We start from the raw sequence: 22,613 nt of genomic DNA on the forward strand, positions 1-22,613 counted from the left end.
TCCGAATTATAATGCTATTTCGTTTGAATAAAACTAATAGTTCAAGATGCATTCTTGAATGTACAATTATAGAATCAACAAGTTCAATATACAAAATATATGAACCTTATCACAAGACATTAACTTGCTCTCATTTTTTTTAAACATAAAAGGGAGTTGAAACACCACAAGATTACATATTAATTGAAATATTTATCGAAACAAATGCATTCATTATTATTCCCAACATAACAAAACGTAATACTTGAGTTTTTACTCAAACAACGTTCATGAACACTGTAAGAAAAATATAACATATAAACGTATTTACTCTGGATATTGTGCATTCTTTGAACAGCTACAAACATAAAGAAAATAAAAGAACACTAAGCAAACTTACTGGAACATACACCAGACAATGATACATTTTGGCACATTCATATCTACATGATTAGAAGTACACAAGTAACAAAAATATGAAGAAACATGTGTGGAATAAATGAAGAGTTTATTTAAAAGCATTATTTTATTATTATTTTTATATCTTGAAAATAAAAATATGTACAAAATTTCTTAACTAAACTTGTTAATACCTAAACAGTCAACATAAAATGTAATTTAAACTTAACTTATAACTTTCAAAGTTCGAAAGGTTAACAAAAGCTCTATTTTGCATATTATTTTCGCATGTAATATTCCAAAAGATCATGAAAAACTCTGAACAATGAATTTTATCAAAACCTGGCATTCTAACTATATGTAGCTCATCTATCTGACAAAGTTAACAAGAACACATTTTGATCCCAAATTAAATTGGCATAGCAAAAAAATGAACACATTTTGTTTTCTTCAGTCATTCTTCAAGGAACTCTGTTACAAAGAACATAATAATACTGTAATGCTGCCTCTGTTCACTTCAGTTTGTATATATATTTCAAAAACAAAAATATGTTAGGGAACTACACTAACAACACAAGCCAGTGCAGAATCCATCCACCAATCCTTTCCTTCTTTAACTAACAACACAAGTCTGTGCAGAATCCATCAACCAATCATTTCCTTCTTTTACTAACAACACAAGTCTGTGCAGAATCCATCAACTGATCCTTTCCTTCTTTTACTAACAACACAAGTCTGTGCAGAATCCATCAACTAATCCTTTCCTTCTTTTACTAACAACACAAGTCTGTGCAGAATCCATCAACCAATCCTTTCCTTCTTTTACTAACAACACAAGTCTGTGCAGAATCCATCAACCAATCATTTCCTTCTTTTACTAACAACACAAGTCCGAGCAGAATCCATCAACCAATCATTTCCGTCTTTCACTAACAACACAAGTCCGTGCAGAATCCATCAACCAATCATTTCCTTCTTTTACTAACAACACAAGTCCGTGCAGAATCCATCAACTAATCCTTTCCTTCTTTCACTAACAACACAAGTCCATGCAGAATCCATCAACCAATCCTTTCCTTCTTTCACTAACAACACAAGTCCGTGCTGGCCCCAATTTCTCAAAACTTATTAGGCTTAACAGCCTTAAGTAGCTTATTCCAATTAGCCAAAATAAATACTTGATTGATAAACAAGAGTGACACTCACAAAATACGCCCATCAATAATTTCTTGGATTCTAAGACAACTTACTGTCACATTGGCCCTTTGAGAAGCAAGCTTTTCAAGAAGCAAATGATTTGGCACAATATGGCATTAACTGTTCAAACTAGACAGTGGACAAAGCAAAAATGGCAAATTTTGACCAATTCAAGGGCCATAATCCTGAAGAGCCTGGCTGGTTATAGAACCTTGCCAAGAATATATACCAACAAACATTTATAGTAGCAAGTTTGGTGAAATTCGGATAAAAACTGTTCAAGTTTGAGAGTAGACAAAGCTAAAATGGCCAATTTTGATAAATTCAGGGGGCCATAACTCTGGAGTGCCTAAAGCGATTAGGCCGGTTATCGAACTTGACCTAGATATTTCACCAACAAACACTTTCATGAAGTTTGGTGGAAATTGGATGAGAAATGTTCAAGTTAGAGAGCGGACAAAGCTAAAATGGACAATTTTGACAAATTCAGGGGGCCATAACTCTGGAGTGCCTAAAGCGATTTGGCTGGTTATTGAACTTGACCGAGATATTTCACCAACAAACACTTTCATGACGTTTGGTGGAAATTGGATGAGAAATGTTCAAGTTAGAGAGCGGACAAAGCTAAAATGGACAATTTTGACAAATTCAGGGGGCCATAACTCTGGAGTGCCTAAAGCGATTTGACTGGTTATCAAACTTGACCTAGATATTTCACCAACAAACACTTTCATGAAGTTTGGTGGAAATTGGATGAGAAATGACAACATTGTGGAGCCGCCCGCCCGCCGCCCGCCCGCCGCCCGCCCGCCATGGGTGTTCCCATAATACGGCCATCGTAAGATGGGCGTATAAAAATGGTTTATTGTAATTATTTTGAAGATAATTCCTATCTTAAGTGTAAAATTTCTTAAAAAAGTAAATATTACACAAATAGTTGAAAGACAAAATTAGTGAGATTAACATAATCCTGTTATAAGGGACTTAAGAAGTTTCGAGAAATTGGGTCAAGAATCCATCAACCAATCATTTCTTTCGTTTTCCACCACGCCCTGCCATGCGTTTCACGCGAGAGGAAACCTGAGATTCAAGCTCGGCCGCGCGCTGTTGCAAGGAACGCTGGATTATACCCATCTCACGCTCTATCTGCTCCGTCATCTCATCAAGTTGTTGCTTGTGGTCCGACTGAAAGCAACATGTATAAAACAAGTATGACAAAACACCACCTTTTTTACCAATATGTGTCCGAATTGTAGCCCCTTTCCCAATGCTAAAAGATATACCTTTTTTCCTTCTCAAATTATCTTTTGAAATAAAGATATAAAGTAATCATTTCATAACAAACTAGAAATGTGTCCATAGGACACGGATGCCCCCACATGATTTTTTGTCACAGAAAATAAGCCATAATGATTATTCAGGATAATCTGCACATATAGGATAAGTTGAGTTGAGTTGGGTTTTACGGCATCGCAAGACTGTATAGGTTATATGGCGCCATTCAGGCAGGAAAAAACTTGTTGGATCCACATTGGACACATACTTTTCAAGAATTAGATTGGAAACATATATTTTTGAAGTATTTTTGGCAAAAAAGGGCCGTAACTCCTAAATGACTAAAGCGATTTCCATGACTATCGAACTTGATCAAGATATTATGGTCACAAACATGTGTTTAAAGTTTGGTGAGGATTGGACAAACGGTTTTCAAGAATTAGATCGGAAACAATCTTCGGGACGTACGTACGTACAGACAGACAGACGTACGTACGGACAAGGGCAACCCTATATGCCGCCACTTTGTGGAGGCATAAATATCGCCTGAAGCTATGGATGCTCTCCATTTTCTTTGGAAAGGTAAATATGGTTATATAATGTACTGGTAGAAGGTAGATAGTGGTAGCATTATCATACACAATTTGGAAAAATTCATAACAAGAAAAGCTATGGGCAGGTTTGAGAATTAAATTTTTAAAGTAAAATTCAAGAAATGAAATCAAAAAGCAGCAATAGAATTTCACAAATATCCAAGATAAGGCCCGGAAAAACTCTAAATTTTCGAAAAACTATCAGATAAGGGGAGTTTCAGGGGAGATAACTCAAACATGCATGGCAGGATTATGGTTCCTGTGCACTACACTTCCTCTAATTGCCATATAGCTTTATACCACATTTTATTTCAATCCCATCAGTAGTTTTGTAGTAATGATCCGGACAACAAGCACCAATTATTAAAGAATGTTTAAGGGGAGATAACTTAAATATATAAGATAAATATGCATGGTATAATTTTCCCAATACTCCCTTTATAGAATGATACCCACTATTGCCCTACTAACCATAACTAACCCAAACCAACAAGCAATGCCAAACAAATTTATGTCCTATACGTATTGAAGGAATTAGTACCTACAATATACCCATTTGTGTGAGGGGAGAGAGGGACGGATCGATAGACAAAGCGGCGACTATATGCTCCTCCCTTTGGGGAGCAAAATAAAAATCGACCCCCTGAAATGTTTTAAGTACTCAGTATGTATTTCACTATGAAACTAGTTTTTTTTATTTAGTCAGTGCCATTATCATGCAAACCCCCTTTCTGAAAGAGTTCACCTCCGAAATGTCAGTATCTAGGATAATTTTACCACCCAAATAGACCCCTTCAACAGGGTTATGTAACTCCTGTCACCTACCAACATTTCAATGGTCTCTTGTTGCTCCTTACGTTTCATATCCTTTTGCTGCCGGATCTTTTCCACCTTTGCCTGAAATTATACACAATTGCTTTATGTCACTCTAGCTTTCTTAAACAAAAAAAAATGGAACAACAAATTGTGTTTCTAAGAATTTACAGTTTATACCATGGTATGAAGGGCACAAGTGTATTTGTAACTTGAGAAACCACAAAAAACAATAAGTATTGAGTGATTTCAGTCACCTTATCATGAACTTAACAGAGCATGTTATGTAAAGTAAAATGAACCCCTTGTTATGGTTAATAACTGTTCAGTAAAAATGTCTCACCTCCCTCCTAGCGGTTTCCTCAGCTGTGTGGTAGCTCGGACATTTCACAAACGTTCTGTTGTGACCCTTCTGTCCACAATTGCCACATTTTATATTTGAATTTCTGGTTTCTGTCTGTGATTGGTCTATCTGGGTCTTCTGACCATCTGCCATTGCCATGTGATCTCCATCTGAATTTGATTGGCTCTTTAACTGAGTGCTTTCTTCTATATTAGGCCGGTAGGTACTTCTTGTCGGTAGGTTGTTTAAGTGACTATGTTGTCTTTCAAAAGATTGAAAAGGCTGGTCATCCACTACAATCACTGCATATAAAATAGAAATGAATTTATTAACAGTGATAGAAAACAGTCTCATTTCGAAGGTTAAACTAGGTTTTAATATTTTTTCCATCAAGTCACTGAATATTTCAAAGAAATTTGGTTTTATTTTATAAAATATATTACAAATACCATGGAACAATTAAATATTGTAGAATTCATTCAGAAATTGTGGTTTATTTGATTGAACACATTGAATTTAAACAAATAATCTCGTTTGTTGATTAAAGATACCTTAGATAAACATACACGTACAACATGAAGTACTAGTCAACATACCATCGTTCGTGTCTGTAGGGGCACTGACAAGGCGAAGATCTGGCCTAAAAGCACCGAAGTCTGCGTTTCCCATCAAAGCTTGACCTCCAGTGCGGCCCACCTGGGCCTGATGGTCATCCAGGTTCAATACTGGTGCCTGATCGTGTCCATGCCGAAATCTCTCACTCTGCAGATGCCGGTACTCTTCCAACTAAGAGAAACAAGAATATATACAGCAAACAGACACAAGTTACATCAGCGGATACCAACAATCTTCCGTTTTTCCTTCAACTGAGGTACATACTGAGTTTTCTCACTTATAACTTTAAATACCTTCAAATTTTACGAATGTTTTAATTGCTTCTGCCGACGATATATAAAAAAATGAAAGCAGAAAAAATGTTTGATGATGTGTTAAGATTATGAGCTACCTGTAATGCAGCAAGGCTTTAATTACATAGGGAAAACCCAGCCATGTAAAACCCAGTTATGTAAATCAGGACTTGTATTTGATACAAAACTTAAGAAATTCTAACAAAAAGGCACATTTTCTTTATAGCTTGACATTCAGTTCTTAACCGAAAAATGCACCAGTACATACTTGAGAAAGAGCCTTATCCCTGCTGGCCCTGTGCTGGGCTACAATCTGTCTGAAACTGAGGCTCTGTTCTGTAGTATCCACACTCGAAGAGGGGCCCTTCCCTGGCCTCACAGAATCATCATCTGTAACACATCCAGTAAATATGTTACAATGAAGATGAGCAATTATTAATTATACCTTATATATTAAAAACTATTAAGTATTAATATATTTAAGATGCCATTCATCAATTTCATTCAATAACATTTCGATATCATTCCATTGATGTCTCTAAAGCTACATGTACTACATAAAACATAAAGGTTATTTCTCTAAATGCTTTATTGTTATAAAACCTTAAACCACCACTGACACCAAAAAACACTAACCATACAAATAACCACCAAACAAACATATACCAACCAATGACCACTTCCTGATCGTCCGGGTCCATATCTTGCATCTGTCGAGCCAGTCGAGCGTCAGCCTCAATTGTGTGTCTCCAGCGTGCAATCTTCTCCAGTTCCCTCCGCTGTAACTCACGCACACCAACCTGTCCCAACCGTGATTCATTATCCAGGTGTTTCACACCCTCTACTACTTTTGTCTTATTTACAGTACCTAAAGTTACCTCTTTATGTACAACTGAATGATGTGTCAAGTTCATATTCAAGTCTAGTGTTTTCGCTGTTTGTATATTTGCTTGTAAAGCATTGTTCTTTTCAATGAATGGTGTATTCTCATTATCATTCTCATTTACTGTCTGATGTCCTTGTCCTGCAACTTCGTTGTCAAACATATCTTGCAACTCTCTTGCAATATATTCATCATCAACCTCAGTTATTTGTTTGTGTTTACTCTTGTATTCCCTGTCAAATTCCTGTTGCATCAGTCTTGCTAATTCAGCATCTCTCCTTGCTATCACATCACCAGTTTCCTTCTTTTGTTCAGCCGATGGTTTTTCTGACTCAGACGGATAACATTGCTGTTGCTTAAGCTCTCTATATCTAATACTTCTTGGTCTATTTATCACTGGTAGAGCAATATCCTGAGAATCACTGTTTAACCTGGCTTTCAGCTCCAAATCTTCAATTTCATCATCTTCATTACTTGCACCATTGTCACTCTCGATATCTTCCTTCAATTCTTGTGAAGTAGGTTGGTAGTCAATGTCATTGTCGTCATCATGGTCGAAGTAATCTCCCTCATCTAATTCGAGATCTATGTCTTTTTCTTGCTTTATTTGGACTAAACTAACACTTCCGCTATTTCTTTTGGATAACCTATCATTAGACTTACTTTGTTTATGAAGGTAATTGTTTTTATCTTCAAGTTCTTTATCAATGATTAGATTAACATCCATTTCAACATCATTACTTTTTTTATTACTAATGTCATTACTTTTATATTCATTTTTCTTCTCAGTTTCCTCACCTCCTTTTTCATTTTTTCTATTGTCCTGGTCAGAAAAACTATTTTCGGCTGCAAAAATATCTTCCTCACTTTCATTATCAGATTCCTTATCACTGTCAAGGAATAAACTCTTCTTCAAACTGAAATCTTCATCTGATGTTTTATTTAAACTATTGTCTTTGTTCACATGTGACCATCTGCTCTCATCCCAACCATTATGTTTTGCGGGTGAACCACTTTGTTCACTTTCTGTACTTAATTTCTTCCTCTCTGCTGTACTTTCTGGATGACTTTCGGCAGATGATCCAGCACTTCTTTGCATCATGCTTGTTCTACCACTAATATTTGACAATGATGAAAATGAAATAGGTTTTCTTTTGCCACTTTCAGGTGAAGGTGGAATGAATTCCTCATCAGCATCAGACATTTCATCAACATCAGTTAAAACTTCATCATAAGTACAGTTTTGATTCGTCTCCTGAGAAAGAATACATACGCCTTCATCGTTTTCGAGTATAACATCAGACTGACTGTATCCAAATTCCTGGCTTTGAGAATCTATCTGAATAACATGAATTGCGTCATCTTGCTTCTCTTTAACATTTCCTTTAAGTTCACACACAGTTTTCTTCTTTGGTGTACATTCCAAGATGCTCTTGTTAATAGCAAGTTTCACCATGTCTTCCTCACTTAAATGTATATCCTGTCCATCTATTTTCATCTTCTTCATTGGACTGTGCTCTATTCTACTTCTCTTGATTGCTTCATGCAATTGTTTGGCCTCATTTTCTTCTGAACCTAGGTTTTTATCACTGTCTGGTATCTTCTCAATAGTATGCACTCGTTTGCCAAGGTGGGTTTTATCTGCTTCATGTGTAATACCATCATATTTTCTACTGTTGTATATTGCAAGTTCGATCTGTTTTTTAAAAATATCACGTTTTGCTCTATTCTTTTCATTTTGAACTTCACTGTCTTTTAAAGCAAATTCCAAGTCATGTTCGTCTTCAGGTTTATCAAAACTGTTTTTGTTGGTATCCTGTTTACTTAACTCCATTGCCAGCTTCATTTGCTCTTCTTCATCTTCTTCCACATGTATTTTGTTTAATTTATCATCTTTGTCATCAATTTCATCATTAGACCCAACTGGCCCTTTTCTGATACCTTTGTTCAAGCCAAATGCAAAATTTTGTTCTTTATCAAACACATCTCCATCAACTTCTCTAGAGAAGTCCCTTTCTGACAAGTCATGTCCTACAATAGTGTTACCATGGCACTCAATTTTACTTTTTTCAATGGCTAACTGTAATTGTTCTTCCTCAGTGAGCTTGGTTAGATTGCCTATTAAATCTTCACCCCTATCACCTGTGAAATTAAGATCATTCAATTCCTGCTTAGCTATTCTGGAGTTTTCAATGCCACAAGATTCTGTTGAGTTGTGCATACTTATTTTTGGTCTATCTGTAACAAAATCTGTGCGCTCTACACCACAAACACCTGAGGTCGTGCCAATATTCAAACCCGGACTAGCTAAGATGGGTCTGTGGACACCCAGTTGTTGCTTTGCAACTGTGGAATCCTTAAGTCCTGTATTTTGTCTGCTTATCTCCAGAGCAAGTTTCAACATCTCATCTTCTGTTGTCATGGGAAAATCTTCTTTTGCACTCTGGGCAATAACCTAGAAAGTGAAGATAAATCAAGCAATTAAGGAATTTTGACAAAGTAGTCTGCCTTTCGTGTTGTCTTGTCTTCATTGACCATTTTGGTGAAAATGGAATAGCCAGGCTTCTTGTTTATACCTGGTGACTCCATTTCACTTTAGCATCATTTGAAACCATTTAATATGAAGAGGAAGAATTTGTAAGAGTATGATTTTTTAATGGTTATTCAACTTCCAATTTCAGTTGAAATAAAAAACAAAAATAATTTTATCAGGGATTTTTTATGTATTTTTGGTCAATCAAAGAACAAAGTAATGAAGCATGAGGTCAACAGGCATCAAATTAACACATTTGCCAATGGCAATGGGAAATGACAAGCTTATTTGTACATTTAAGGGAAGATGATACATGATGTCAATAAAACATCGCCCTTCCTAATATATCAATTATGTACACTTTTCATAGACATATATAGAATATTGTTGTTTTTTACCTGTGACATAATGAGATCTTCATTCTGTGAGTCAATGAAGTCTTTCTCCGAAAGCCCATTTCCCGGGCTTTGGACGTTTTCCTGATTGTCTACCATCATGTTTATTTCTGCTCCACATGTTCCTGCTTTACATGTATCATTTCTGGTCTGCCTTGTTGCCATCCCTCCTAAATATCCAATAATAAGTTGGTTAGAGCAACTTAAAATAGAGAATTGATATCAAAATAGAATTGCAATAAACACTTAAAAAAGGAATTGTAAATAACGATAAGAGACAATAAAAAAAGAAATGTCAATTACGGAAATAGCCAATTAAAAATAGATATGTTAATGACCATAGAAGGGAATTAAAGAAAATTGTAAATTGACTAATAGCCAATAAAAATAATTTGTAAATGACGTTAATAGAAACTAAAAGTAGAATTGTAAATTAATAAACTTACCTGATAATAAATTATTATTGATATTATGGCAAACATAAATAGATACTAAAATAAATGAGTTAACAGTGCTAATATAATGGTGGTAAACATATTGACCATATTTCATTTTTTTACCTTTCCCAGTTTTAGGCGTAACACCAAGACCATTACTGACGAATCGAGCCGTTGACAATCCTGATCCTAGACAGTAGCCTTGCCCAGCAAACGGCTGTACGTCTGGTATCTGTACATCATCACTCTTTGTAACTCCGGAGCTTAAAGAACGTCTCTCCACTCCATAGTTTATCACACTATCTGCCTGTGGATCTGGTATACCAACTGGTTCAAAACAACTTGGGTACAAAGAATCATTTTTAATACTTGATGTCACAGGTTTTCTTCGTGTGCCATCGTCAACGTGTTTCGCCCCTCCTGGTGTTTGTCTGAAGTTTGTCCTGTCGTTACCATTACAAATACGGGTTGTTATTCTTGGTTGGTAAACATCAGGTTGGTCTGATGGCTGTTTCCTATTCATGATAATAGGTTCATCTGCAGTGTGGTACTGACCGACAGGAGCTTTTACTGTCACATGTGGAGTCATCTTTTGTCGTGGCTTTCCAATGTGATTAGCTTAAAGTAAAGTTATTCTATGAAACAAAGTAAGATTAGAAATCTTATGGTTCAAATGGTGTAATTTAGGTATAGTCACATATCATTACTAAAGTTCCCTTTAAAGCTACACTTTCACATATTGAACGTTTTGACAATTTTTTTTATTTTTTGTTTAGGAACGAGCCTGTTTATGCGAAAATACTTTTAAATCAGTCATATAAGACTGATGACAAAAAATTAGATTGCAGACTTTTATATCTAAGTTCAAAAATTGATGTTTTATGCATTTTTCTTAAACCGTTAGTAACAGTTTTAGCCATTAAACATTAATTTTGGAACAAAAATATGAAAATCTGCGATCTGATCATTTGTCAGCAGACTTTTATCACTGGTTTGCAGATATTTACGCAAAAATTTGTTCATTCCCATCATTGATGATCAAAAAATAAAAAAGTTGTCAAAACAGTAAATCTGTGAGAGTGCAGCTTTAATGCTTGTTTTACAAATTCAAAGGTTATTTATATTTGATGGATTTCTAACGTCAACATTTTTGTAGTTTATCCACATCAATTTATATGTTTCAGCACCTTGCCCACAAAACAATTGAGTAAACGGTTAACAAAAGTACTATGATTACTATCTATCATTTTTGTAAAAAAAGGAGAGAAAGAAGAAAAAAACAATTCCCCTTTATATAACTAATATAGAATGATAATCTTGCACAATTTTCCGTACAATTTTCCGGTCTAAGTGAAGTTAAAAGCAGAACCTCACAACATTTCGATGTTATACAACTGTTTCAGTTTGAAAATTGCCAACGAACGAAACATTATAACAATATACTAATTTCATGTAATTAAAAACATTGAAAAAATGTGAACTTGAAGATAAAATTACATAGTTTGCCCCATAGAATATGAAAACACCGAGAAGTATAGATACCCCTGAATTTTCCCAGCTCTGCTTGCTGCGCTAATGGCTGTACCATAGAGTCAATGTTTAGAAAAGCCTGCTGAATTCCTTCCGTGTCACCTGCATTCTCAGTCCTCACGATGAAAATGCCACAAGTGACCTGCAGATTATGAGATACACCATGAGTTTAAAGCATGCTCAAGAAAGCCTACTGAATCCCCTTCGTGTCACCTGCATTTTCATTCCTTACATTGTAAACCCCAGACATGACCTGTAAATGAATCATTAGTTTAAACCATGTTGAAGAAAGCCTTCTGAATTCTGTCCACATCACCTGCATTTTCATTCCTTACATTGTAAACCCCAGACATGACCTGTAAATGAATCATTAGTTTAAACCATGTTGAAGAAAGCCTTCTGAATTCTGTTCGCATCACCTGCATTTTCATTCCTTACATTGTAAACTCCAGACATGATCTGCAGATACAGCATTAGGCTAAAATTTTAACTTATGGTAGCAATAACAACGTGACGTCGTATTTTACACTTCCCTATTCTGCACAATGCTAATACCACTTCTCACTCCAATGGATATTACTCCTGCAAACATTTATACTTACTGCCGAAAATGGTACCAAAATAATCAGGAATAAATTATCTATCAATTGTAGTACGGGTTTTATCTAATTATGTGAAACAAAATAAAACGAGCACAAAGTTTCACAAGCATTTTTTGTAATATGTCGTTTTTCTGCCGGTCTTGGGACGTTTTGACTGACATTTTATACTTCCGATTTCGGATATTTGAAGAACTGTTTTGAGAGTCAATGACTTTACAAGGATATATTGACGTCTCCTGCATCGGTGAGTATAACTTTTATGAATTATTATGTAGTTTTTCTCCTTTTATTTTGAAAAAAAACTAAAACAGGGGATAAAACATGCTGATTTACAGGTCTAAATCGGAAGCGAAAAACAATGCATCATCGAATTTCTGAAAATTCATTCATTTATCTTAACAGTGATACTATCCATTTAATTCAGTAATCTGTCGCATTTTCTGCAAGGGCTATTTATAAACACATCGTTTCTGAGAGTGGCCATAAACAAGACCAATTTGATGACTCATAAGGCATGCAACCATAAAAGCCGAGAGTATCCGAATTAACTAGGAAGTAATTTTTGTTTACTTTTAAATACCACCCTCTGTAAATAGTAATTTATTTTGAGTAAACATTGAGGTAGGTTTATGCATATCATTGTTTTATTATATTTAGAATGCTATTTATTAGGGGTTGCCAATTATTTTGCATGAAAATTGGTCAAATGTTTTATAATTTAAATAAATAAGACTTTTGCAATTGTTTTTATTTTGGATATTGTGATCGGTTTTAATGAAATCAACAGACGGGGTTCTTAAGGGATCTGGTCACTTTCGGTTTTAAAACAAGTAAATAAACTAATGGAGAATTGGCAGATATTTTTTATTAAAGCCATTCTAAATTATTAATTAAAAATCTGTCAAGCTGAAGTTTGTTATTGTTTATGCGCATGTCTCTGCCAATGGCATTGCTCAACAAATTCATATTTAATAATTAATTTATTCTTACTTTTTGACTAAATATTGTGAGTATTTTTACACATTAGTAAGTCTGCCAATTCATGGATGATCAGTTTTGTCATTTATTGGTCTTTTTTCCCTTTTTTATTTAATCTTTTCTTTCTTTCAGTGAGATATAAAGCCATAGAATACACCCATGCCACTCAAATTCAGCCAGTCAAAATGATGGGAAGGATTGCAGAACTGAGGTAACTTAGAATTATGATGCATATACCAGAGAATATCTCATGAACATGCCATTTGCTTAATTTTCTTTGGAATTATACTTTATTGTAAGTTATTGAGAACTCTTTATAAACTGTGACATTTTGTATGATGACACATTTTATTATTTGTAAAGTAAATGCTTTTGACATTTTTCTGAGCTGTGAACTTGAATTGATTTTTAAATTTATTCTGATAAATACCAAACTGTGTATTGACATCAAACCTCATTACATATATATACATAGTTGTCCCTCTCTGAATAATACATAATTATCTTTAATATGATTCTTTTTACTTTCAGTTTCACTCTCACCTGACTGATGTAGATTCAGTAACCTAATTGTATGTACTTTTTTGTCAAATTGTATTCTTTTGTGTACATGTGTATAGAAATCAACACATTCCTTTGTTATATTTTCAGGCTCATGATGGTTTCTGAGAAAAAAAAACAGCTTGGTGTAATTTGACAGTATTTTTCAGTATTTGACAGTGGTTCTATCATGCAACAGTCATACCATGAAGTGTCTCACAGATTCTCTCTCAATTCCTGCAATATCCAAGATGACAGTGTAGTGCAAAGAGGATTAATTTTCTTGCAATAAAAAGTATTTGCACTTCCAAATACCCTAGTACAGCATGAACAGTTTCTTCATTTTGTGAGTGATTATAGAGTGAAAATGTTTCCATATAAAATGTTGTCTTTTTATGTGTAAAACTTCACATGTTATGAATGGTTACAAATACATGCATGGACATTTTGATTCCAAATCTATGCACATTTTGATTCCAATAATTAACCACATTTTATGTGTAAAACTTCACATGTTATGAATGGTTACAAATACATGCATGGACATTTTGATTCCAAATCTATGCACATTTTGATTCCAATAATTAACCACAAAAGTATTTTAAATTTGGTTTGAAACACAAATATTGTCCTTTTGTTTGTTTCTAAACAATTAGTGTTTATAGTTTTCATGTCAATTAAAAAAAGTCAGTTCTTTTAAAGGTGCAATCTAACTCCCACATAAGATCCACCACAATTAATACTATAGTTTTATTATTCCAAAAAGGATGAATAAATGTCGAAAACAATGGTTCTAATGAAGGATACCTATTTTAATTTGAAGGAAATGTGCATAAAACACAGTATTTCTACCATTTGAGATCATAGTAGCCCACAGTAAATCTTTTAGCGTTCACCAATTATTTAATATTTTTGAGTTTTCAGCTATTAAATACACGGTTACAATCTTGTTATCAGTACTGAATATTTTCCATAAATGAATTATTAAGTAAGTAGTTAAAAGGTTAACAGTCAAAGTATATGTTGTTATACATGTGTATGCATTGATATTGAATAAGTGTGTCATTTTAAACAGTTGCCATGGTAACTAGAGTCTAGTTTTCTAAGGAAACTGTAACTGTTGACTAAAAACCTTAGTATTTTCAATGTGATACTTTTTTAGCATGTCCACTTCAGTCAATGAAATATTTCTGTTATATTTTATTCATTTGTTCATACTTTGTATACAATTATATTTATGATTTAACATTGAAAAATGCTGACAATCTCATACTTATATTAAAATATTCAAAATTGCTAGATGGGTTTAAGATCACCTTTTTTACAATTGTCAGGCAAATCAATGCAAGATATACATAATTCTCCCTATTAACAAAAAGCGATGTTTCTTAGCATTTTTTGTATTTTTATTGAATGGTTACTATGGCAACTAATTTTTTGTTTGCCTTTAATCTTCCTATAAATTTATAGAAAATAAACAAAATGTGTTGTTTTACATTTTTTATTTCATTTAAATTCCGAAGTTTTGAATTTTATCTATTTTGGCAGAAAAATTGATAAAAATGTCAAATTAAAAGGGCCATAATTCTGTCAAAAATTGATGGATTTTTAAAAATGTGCATATTTGAGTTTGTAATGACGTAACCTTTAAAATGATATATCACTTTACTATACCGCATGAAATTATTTTTTTTACGTTGTTAATGCTACTTGTGAAGTAAATGATAAGAAAATTGTTAAGAAAAGTAGATGTAAAAAAATGTACAATGAAAATAAACTGGTAACATGTTAATATATATGCCTCAATGGGCCAGCCTCACTCACTCGTCTAGCAATCCAGAATTGCTGATGTAATGTCTTTTTTACTGTAATTTTTAATAGTAAGAATTTATTTCATATCTATCTTTCATGCTTGTATTTCAAAATACATCCGATCCATACAAGTGTGATCTTAAACATCAGGAATATACTTTTTGCCGTTTTGCCTGTGCCTTAAGGCGCTTTGTTTACATGTATATTTTGAAACCAGACGACAATGGCGAGGTTTGGGATTATTTCCGGAAATCAACCCATATTGAAAACAAAATTAAAGTAATTTTTATCAGTAAAAAATGAATACTGTCTCCCTTGAGTGCAACAGTGCATCTTGTCAACCCTCGGCACACATTGTGAACCTCGGCTAATGCCTAAAGTGACAGTGTTGCCTCGAATGACAAGATGAAGTGTTCCCCTCAAGGTAGACATGTTATGATGCTGCCAACTCAAAGCCTACGACAATCCACAAATTATTTTCTTCATTGAACAATTCAATTATGGTGCTGTCAATGAATACATAAAACATAAATGAGTTATGATTGACACAAAATTTGCACAAAATCAAGAAACAAACCTGCATATACAGTTGCCAGTATGACGTAACATCATAGTGGACCATGGTATGGATGGCTTGCCCGACATTTTCAAGCACAATGTCGTCTGCCGAACCCGGACGCTCATTCACCGTCTCGCAGCACTTGTTGAGAGTGGACTGACGTCGCTTTAGTAAAGATGTTATTTCATAACGAACCCGTTAATAAAAAAGCGATATCTTCACATTTAGTAGAGTGAAAATAAAGCAGTAAATATACGGCATGTCAATGAGTATTCCAACCTCTTTAAAATAGCGATATCTACAAATTTAGTAATGAGTGAAAATAAAGCAATAAATTATCAGGAATGTCAGCGAGTATCCCAACCTCTGGATAGATACTCAAACAGTATGGGTATTCTTCTTCATTTTTTTTAGTTTAGTCTTCTGTTTATGTCATGCATACATTGCTTGCTAAAATTCTTTATCCCAGATCGTTTACATATACAGGAGCACCAGTATGCCGCTGCCTGGTGTGCATAACGTTTACTTGTGCCTAAAATTAACCTCACATGGCACTTTACAAAAAAAAAATATATATATATTTAATAAGTTGAAATAACACTTTTTTACAAATAAATCCTTTATTTAATTTATTTACTTTCTTAAATCAATACTTTATTTTCAGGCTTACCTTGTTGTATTGTTCGAGGCCCTGAATGACCAGCAGGTGAGTAAGACCCCTTTTTTCCAGACCAAGATCAACCTGAAGGGCCTCCTTAAATGGCCGATCCTCCTGTCCATCCCTTTAGCATTAAGGAGTGGTTTTAGTAGTCTATGTACAGTTTAGCAGACACGTTCAGAATAATAACATTATTATAAGTACTTGTAATGTCACAGTTTATTTTGAATAGTAGTGAAACTTGTAGCTGTGAAAACTATTTATGCCTTAAAGAAGTATCAATTAAGTCTATCAAGCCACTTGATCAGCTTGTAACAGATCATGTACCGGCATCCCACCACTCATTCCGCAATCACAGTGCAATATGTTCTCAATCTTACACATTGACCTTCACAACGTCAACTGAAAGCTGTAGGTGCAACAAGCATGATTTTACATTTTTGACAATTTTGTTCATTTGATGAGGTTATAGATACAATTAGCTATTTTTATAGAACTAACTGAAAAACCTATCTGTACTAGGATATATGAGCATTTCTTTCATCTCGCAAGTTTCTTGCTAGTGTAATGTTGCTTTCAAATTCACATTAAAGTTGCAATCTTATGAATGTATTTATAAGGTTTTTTTTAATTGGCACTTTTTTTAACCGCGTAACAACATACTTCCCATATACATGTAGTAAACCCGGTGCATTAATTCTATTAACATGTCATGTCAAGAAGTAGATCTAACATAACCTGGTCTCGATTTGCGGTACTTATGTCTGTAGGCCTGCTGCCAACAGCCTATAAATCAGTGTTCATACAGTTGCTAATAAGCTTTGCAATAACCTTTGAAATATCAGCAAAGACACCAACCTGATAATATTGTCTACAAAATTCTGAGCATGCCAGACATGGGCTTGTTTTGCACTGTTTCTAAATGCTGTGTTTTCATTGGCTGCCTGACGGTTTCGGGCAACACACGACGCATACTCCTTGTAAGATATGCATTGGTTCATGAACTCCCCTGAAATCCCAAGGTAAATCAGGAAATTGTCAATCCACATTGTATATGAATTTTAAAGTCAAGGTGGGTTACCAAAATCGATAAGCAGCTCTTTTGTAAAAATAGTTAATGAACATAATTTAAAACTAATATACTATATTTTACGTTTCTAATTGGCTCTGATGTTAAATTGTTTACACTAAAAGTATCCATCCCAAATATAAAATGCTGCGTATGTGTAAACAAGCCTCCAACTTGGTCCCCGACCCTACTTCCTACCAATAATTTGACCCATACTTTGTGAGAAACTATCAGCAACAATCTTTGAGAACCACATAAGCCATTGCGCCGTCTTCATCCAGGATGAGGTGTAGTTTACATGGAACCCTTTCTCTACTGTTAACTGCTTCAGCAAACTCTGAAATGTCATACAAACATACACACTTATTATTATCATCAACGTCATCATGTGAGTATCATCAATCATTACTTTTAAAATTGTCAGCTCTGCTGTGACAGCTACAATGAGCACCACCACCATCATTACACCACCACTACCATCATCACCACTACCATCATCATCACACCACAATAACCACCATTATAATCACACCACAACCATCATCATATCACCACCACTTCCACTAGCATCACCAGCAGCATCCTGATAATCACACCACCACCACCACCACCATTATCTCCACCACCACCACCACCACCACCACCACCATCATCATCATCATCATACAGTACTAGTTTAAAATAAATGCATTAGTATGACTGCTATGTAGTATATTGGCTCTCTTCCAGGCTATGTGTTTTTTATGACAAAAAAATGTTCCACATCTCTGTCCAATCAAGACTTCTTTCGGATATGTATAAAGTTGTCAAAATGTTCATTCTAAAGACTGACCTACCTTAAGCCTGCCCTGTTGGTTGCAGTTCCTCAGACTGGCGATACTTCCTTCCACCAGGTAGAAACACCTCAGTCCACTTCCCTGTAGGAAATACATGTTTAATACTCAAATAAATGTTTTGCCTTTGGATCATCTATGTTTAAGGGGGTCATAATTATGTAGAAGTAAAATCTAGTCACTGAGTTCCGTGAAGTAAGTTTTTGGGTCCATTAGATCTCAGAGATATTTCTCAAATCACTTGCTTGTCATTATAATTTTGGCAACAATCAAATCTTAAACCTCTAAGCCAATTCATGTTACATAATGTAAAATCTAAATACAGTTGAACACCGCTTTTCCGAACACCGTTTATCCGAAATTATCGCTATTTCAAAATTATTTTTCGGTCCCGATTTTACTCCTTCTTTGTTTAACTAAATTTCTAATCTTTAATCCAAAATCGCTATTCTGAAATAATCGGTATTACAAAGTAAAAATTACGGTCCCGATTTGGTATTTTACACCTAATTATCAATTCTTATTTCAAACTCGATCATGTCATAGTTTTTCACACCATACTTTAAGTGCACTCGGGCATCGGATTGAGATGACAATGGAGCACATTTATTAGCACTTGTTAAAGAATGACATCGAGCACGAGTATGTTACAAACATTGATGTCAGAAAATGAGCGATTCACTTGGGTGAATACAGATGTAATGTGTATATAATTGCTGGATAACACAACCTTAATATCATTCGAAAATGTCTACAGATTCCGATTCGATTGCCGCATTTCTCACTCGACCCGCTACCAAACAATCCGTGCTATGTTCCGAATGCATACATGTGCTTTCATGTTGTTTTAAATGTTTAATGTTGTTTTAATAAAGAAGTATAATAATGAAATATTTGTCATATATTAAATAATAAATCAACAAATATTTTTGTATACGAAAGATCTCTCAAACCGAATGTAACGTATTGGTAACGTGTAAAGGACATTGCAATCTTCACGACATCTATAATTCGCAAATGTCATTTTCTGAAAATTGTTAATCCGAATTATCGCTATTCCGAAATATTATTTTGGGTCCCTACGATTTCGGATTAACAGTGTTCAACTGTATCTTTAATCTGAAATTCAAATACGCTATGACCCACCAGCATACTGTTGACCTGGCGTTGGAACCTCGTGCTGTTGGCGCTGTTGTTGAGATCTTCCCAACTCTTTCGTTCAATGACAAATGGCAAGACCTGTAGTGGAATCACGTTAAGATTTTTTATTATTGTTCTCTTCTTTCTTAAGTTCTGCCAAGTATAACTACATTTATTACCATTTTTACATCGATCAACTGTTTCAATTACTAACCCCATACCAACACGATCTATTGAATTCATAAAATAATTGGAGGCTTAAGGTAGCTGTTTCAATTTATAAAAGAATACAAAAATAAGCCTTGAACTGGTAACATTAGAAGTTTAAGAGGCAAACCAAATAAGAAATACATTTGTTGAACCAAGATTGTACACTTTGTAAAGCCAAAGTTTTAATGGCTAACTGGCATCATCTTGCTTATTTTTTTGAATAACTTTCCAACAATAGACATTCTAAGTTTAAGACTCATGGTTTAGAAATAAGTATAATTTACAATTGTTTGAAAGGATAAGAAAATCCTTGTGCGCTTGTTTGAAATAAAGCAACTACGGAAGACCTAAGTGAGCATCCAAATGTCCACTTTATGTTATCAATGTTGGGTAATTTTACATGCATATTAAAAACAAACGCGTTTTCTTACCGTTTTATGTGTACTTTTTTATAAAACAATTGCCCAGACAATATCCGATGGTGTATATATGCATGTATATGCAACCAGTCTTAAAAACAATCAATTAAATATTGAGTTTGAATGTATTTCGTAAAGATGCACTTACTTTCGTTAAGATGAACTTACTTTCATTTTTTTTTTCAAACAGTAGGTGCTGAAAATGATGCTGAAGATATAAATTTGTGTTTAATATTGTCAGCGTCATGTGTTATAACACCTGTGTCGTTGAGCATGCTCTTCTTCTTAAACTGTCATTAATATCTCTATGCTGTGTATTTTCTAAAAACATTGTCAAATTAAGTTCTTAATTGGTTTGGAATATATGATATTTTGAATTAAAGGCTAGAATTCTAGAAATCGGATTTGTCGCCTGTCAGTATGTAATTGTGACTGCCATACATCGTAGGCACCCAAAAAAATCACCAAAAACACACCCATTTTACCCTGTTTTTAAAGATACCAAATTTACACAAATCAAAATAACCTTTACTTTTAAGATGCAATAAAAGTGTCAATGTAAAAAAGATTATATACTTTTACTTTCAACACAGTTTCACTTCCAGCTTGCATCACAGGTAAAACTAAAACTGTCAGATTAAACAGCACCTTTAACCAAAATTACCAGAATTATAATAAAAACCACCTGCTAAGGTCAATATTCCCCATCCAGATCAATTAATATTCAACAAATGAAATTTCTTTTACTGTGTGAACTGCTTGTGTATAGAAAATTCCACAATAAGATAACAGTGTACATACCATGTGATCATGAGGCCATTTGTTAACAACATTTCGATCAGTACTTGGCATTTTTCGGCCGGATGTCTCTTTTTTTACTTAAACACCAATTATCATTCTAGTAAAGATCACCATGACCATAGCGTTTTGACCCAAAAAAAACGATACGGTTATCTACTGACCATGACCAAAGAACATACCTAGTTTGAAGACTCGTTTGAGATTCGCTCATAATTTATAAATCAGAAACGAAATCACCCGTGCTGTTTCTAGTGAAGGTAACCATAACCATGAACCCAAAATCAATGTGTAATCTACTGGCCATGACCAATGTGCATATTTCGATCAGAAAAGAAAGTGTGGCGCAGACAACACCGCCGCTAAAAGTAATCCAAAAAGGATTGACAAAGTGGGGCGATTATGGTCAGAGGGTATTAATTTCTAAATATTCACATACAAATAGAATGATGAAAAATAAACATGCGCTTTCTTTCTGGCATTTAAATGTGGAAAATGTACTAGTTGCCAATGAAAATTAGTCAAACAGTTAAAACTGTTGTGATATTATTTCTGTTTCCATGTTGCATTCACTGTGCTTAAATTGATGTCACCAAAATGACATATTTTCATTATATTCCTTACATAATTTTCCTATAAACATCCATTCAATTGTCGTTTGTTTTTTTAAAATTAAGCACAAACGAAACAGAAAATGTGTTGAATTTTAGTGTTAGATAAAAATTTATTGCATTCTGTTATTGTTCAGTGATATTAAATTTGACAAATACCCACTACGTTCTACTACGAGCATAAAACTCATTGGCTAATTGAAATTAATTATTAAAATCATTTGTATAACTATATCTTATCGTTATTCAAAATTATTGCTATCCTTTTAAATAATTAAATTCCATGATAAATATTAAAAACACACTGGTTGATTATTATTCAAATTTACTGATATTCTTTGTATAACAATTTCTATGGAGAATAAAGTCACTGGATATTTTTTTATTTAAACTTATTGATATCCTTTGTATAACAATTTCTATGGTAGATAACCAAGCATTTTCTTGATATTTTTTTGTTTTATAAACAATTCGTTAATTAGTGAATTTCAAACAATTGAAGTACATGTTGTCAAATACATGTATGCATTCAATAAGAGTACATGTATGACTGTGTTTAGACAGCATCAGGAATCAGTTAGTGTAAAAACTGATGTAGTATTCTGGCAGCATTGTCCCGCCATAAATGTCCAATGATCTACTGTAGGACGTCCAAGCCAGGTTCAGCCGGAATAGCAGTGACCAAGCATGTTAAAGGCTGTGTCAATGTGGATATCAACTACTTAAAAACTGATTAAGTACTCTGGCTGCATGCCAGATGGAAACATTATCTCTGTCATAGATCTCCAATGATCTGCTGTAGCACATCCAAGCCAGGTCCAGTCTATTATGAAGTTCAAAGCAGTGGCCCAGCATATTAAAGGCTGTGTCAATGTGGCCTTGTTTTGTCCCCATTGTATACTCATGTAGGTTATGTAACGCTGTTTGTGCTCTCAGGTGCTGGTGTAGTTCCCTGTAGGTGAGGTGTTGTAGGTAGTACAGAAATGGGATACAATCAATGACTACATTGTTTTTCCACTTTTCATAATTTTGTCTGTGTACACCATTTGCAGTTCTGAGCATTTCATATGCAAGATGGCGTGGAATGCAGTTTATTTCT

At 34.2% G+C, this 22,613-nt stretch overlaps 1 protein-coding gene and 1 long non-coding RNA gene across 2 annotated transcripts in view; one reads left to right on the top strand and one right to left on the bottom strand.

The window, feature by feature from the left end:
• Positions 1-2,411: 2,411 nt before the first annotated feature.
• LOC128209483 (uncharacterized) overlaps positions 2,412-22,613 on the bottom strand; it is a 42,961-nt gene continuing 22,759 nt past the window's right edge. The window contains exons 13-27 of the mRNA XM_052913531.1: positions 19,483-19,575; positions 18,340-18,420; positions 17,720-17,840; positions 17,293-17,443; positions 16,447-16,558; positions 15,795-15,941; positions 11,298-11,427; positions 9,879-10,373; positions 9,322-9,488; positions 6,178-8,845; positions 5,776-5,897; positions 5,196-5,385; positions 4,600-4,901; positions 4,269-4,340; positions 2,412-2,760 (exon numbers count right to left, since the gene is read on the bottom strand). Coding sequence (XP_052769491.1) covers positions 2,602-2,760; positions 4,269-4,340; positions 4,600-4,901; positions 5,196-5,385; positions 5,776-5,897; positions 6,178-8,845; positions 9,322-9,488; positions 9,879-10,373; positions 11,298-11,427; positions 15,795-15,941; positions 16,447-16,558; positions 17,293-17,443; positions 17,720-17,840; positions 18,340-18,420; positions 19,483-19,575 — 5,010 coding nt within the window. The 3' untranslated portion in view covers positions 2,412-2,601. The remainder of the gene's footprint in view (positions 2,761-4,268; positions 4,341-4,599; positions 4,902-5,195; positions 5,386-5,775; positions 5,898-6,177; positions 8,846-9,321; positions 9,489-9,878; positions 10,374-11,297; positions 11,428-15,794; positions 15,942-16,446; positions 16,559-17,292; positions 17,444-17,719; positions 17,841-18,339; positions 18,421-19,482; positions 19,576-22,613) is intronic.
• On the top strand, positions 12,926-13,878 carry LOC128209484 (uncharacterized). The gene is made up of 3 exons (XR_008257002.1): positions 12,926-13,076; positions 13,397-13,437; positions 13,517-13,878. It is a non-coding gene; the product is annotated as an uncharacterized LOC128209484 (long non-coding RNA).

Source organism: Mya arenaria, chromosome 11 (assembly GCF_026914265.1).
Source record: "Mya arenaria isolate MELC-2E11 chromosome 11, ASM2691426v1".
Taxonomy (NCBI): Eukaryota; Metazoa; Mollusca; class Bivalvia; order Myida; family Myidae; genus Mya; species Mya arenaria.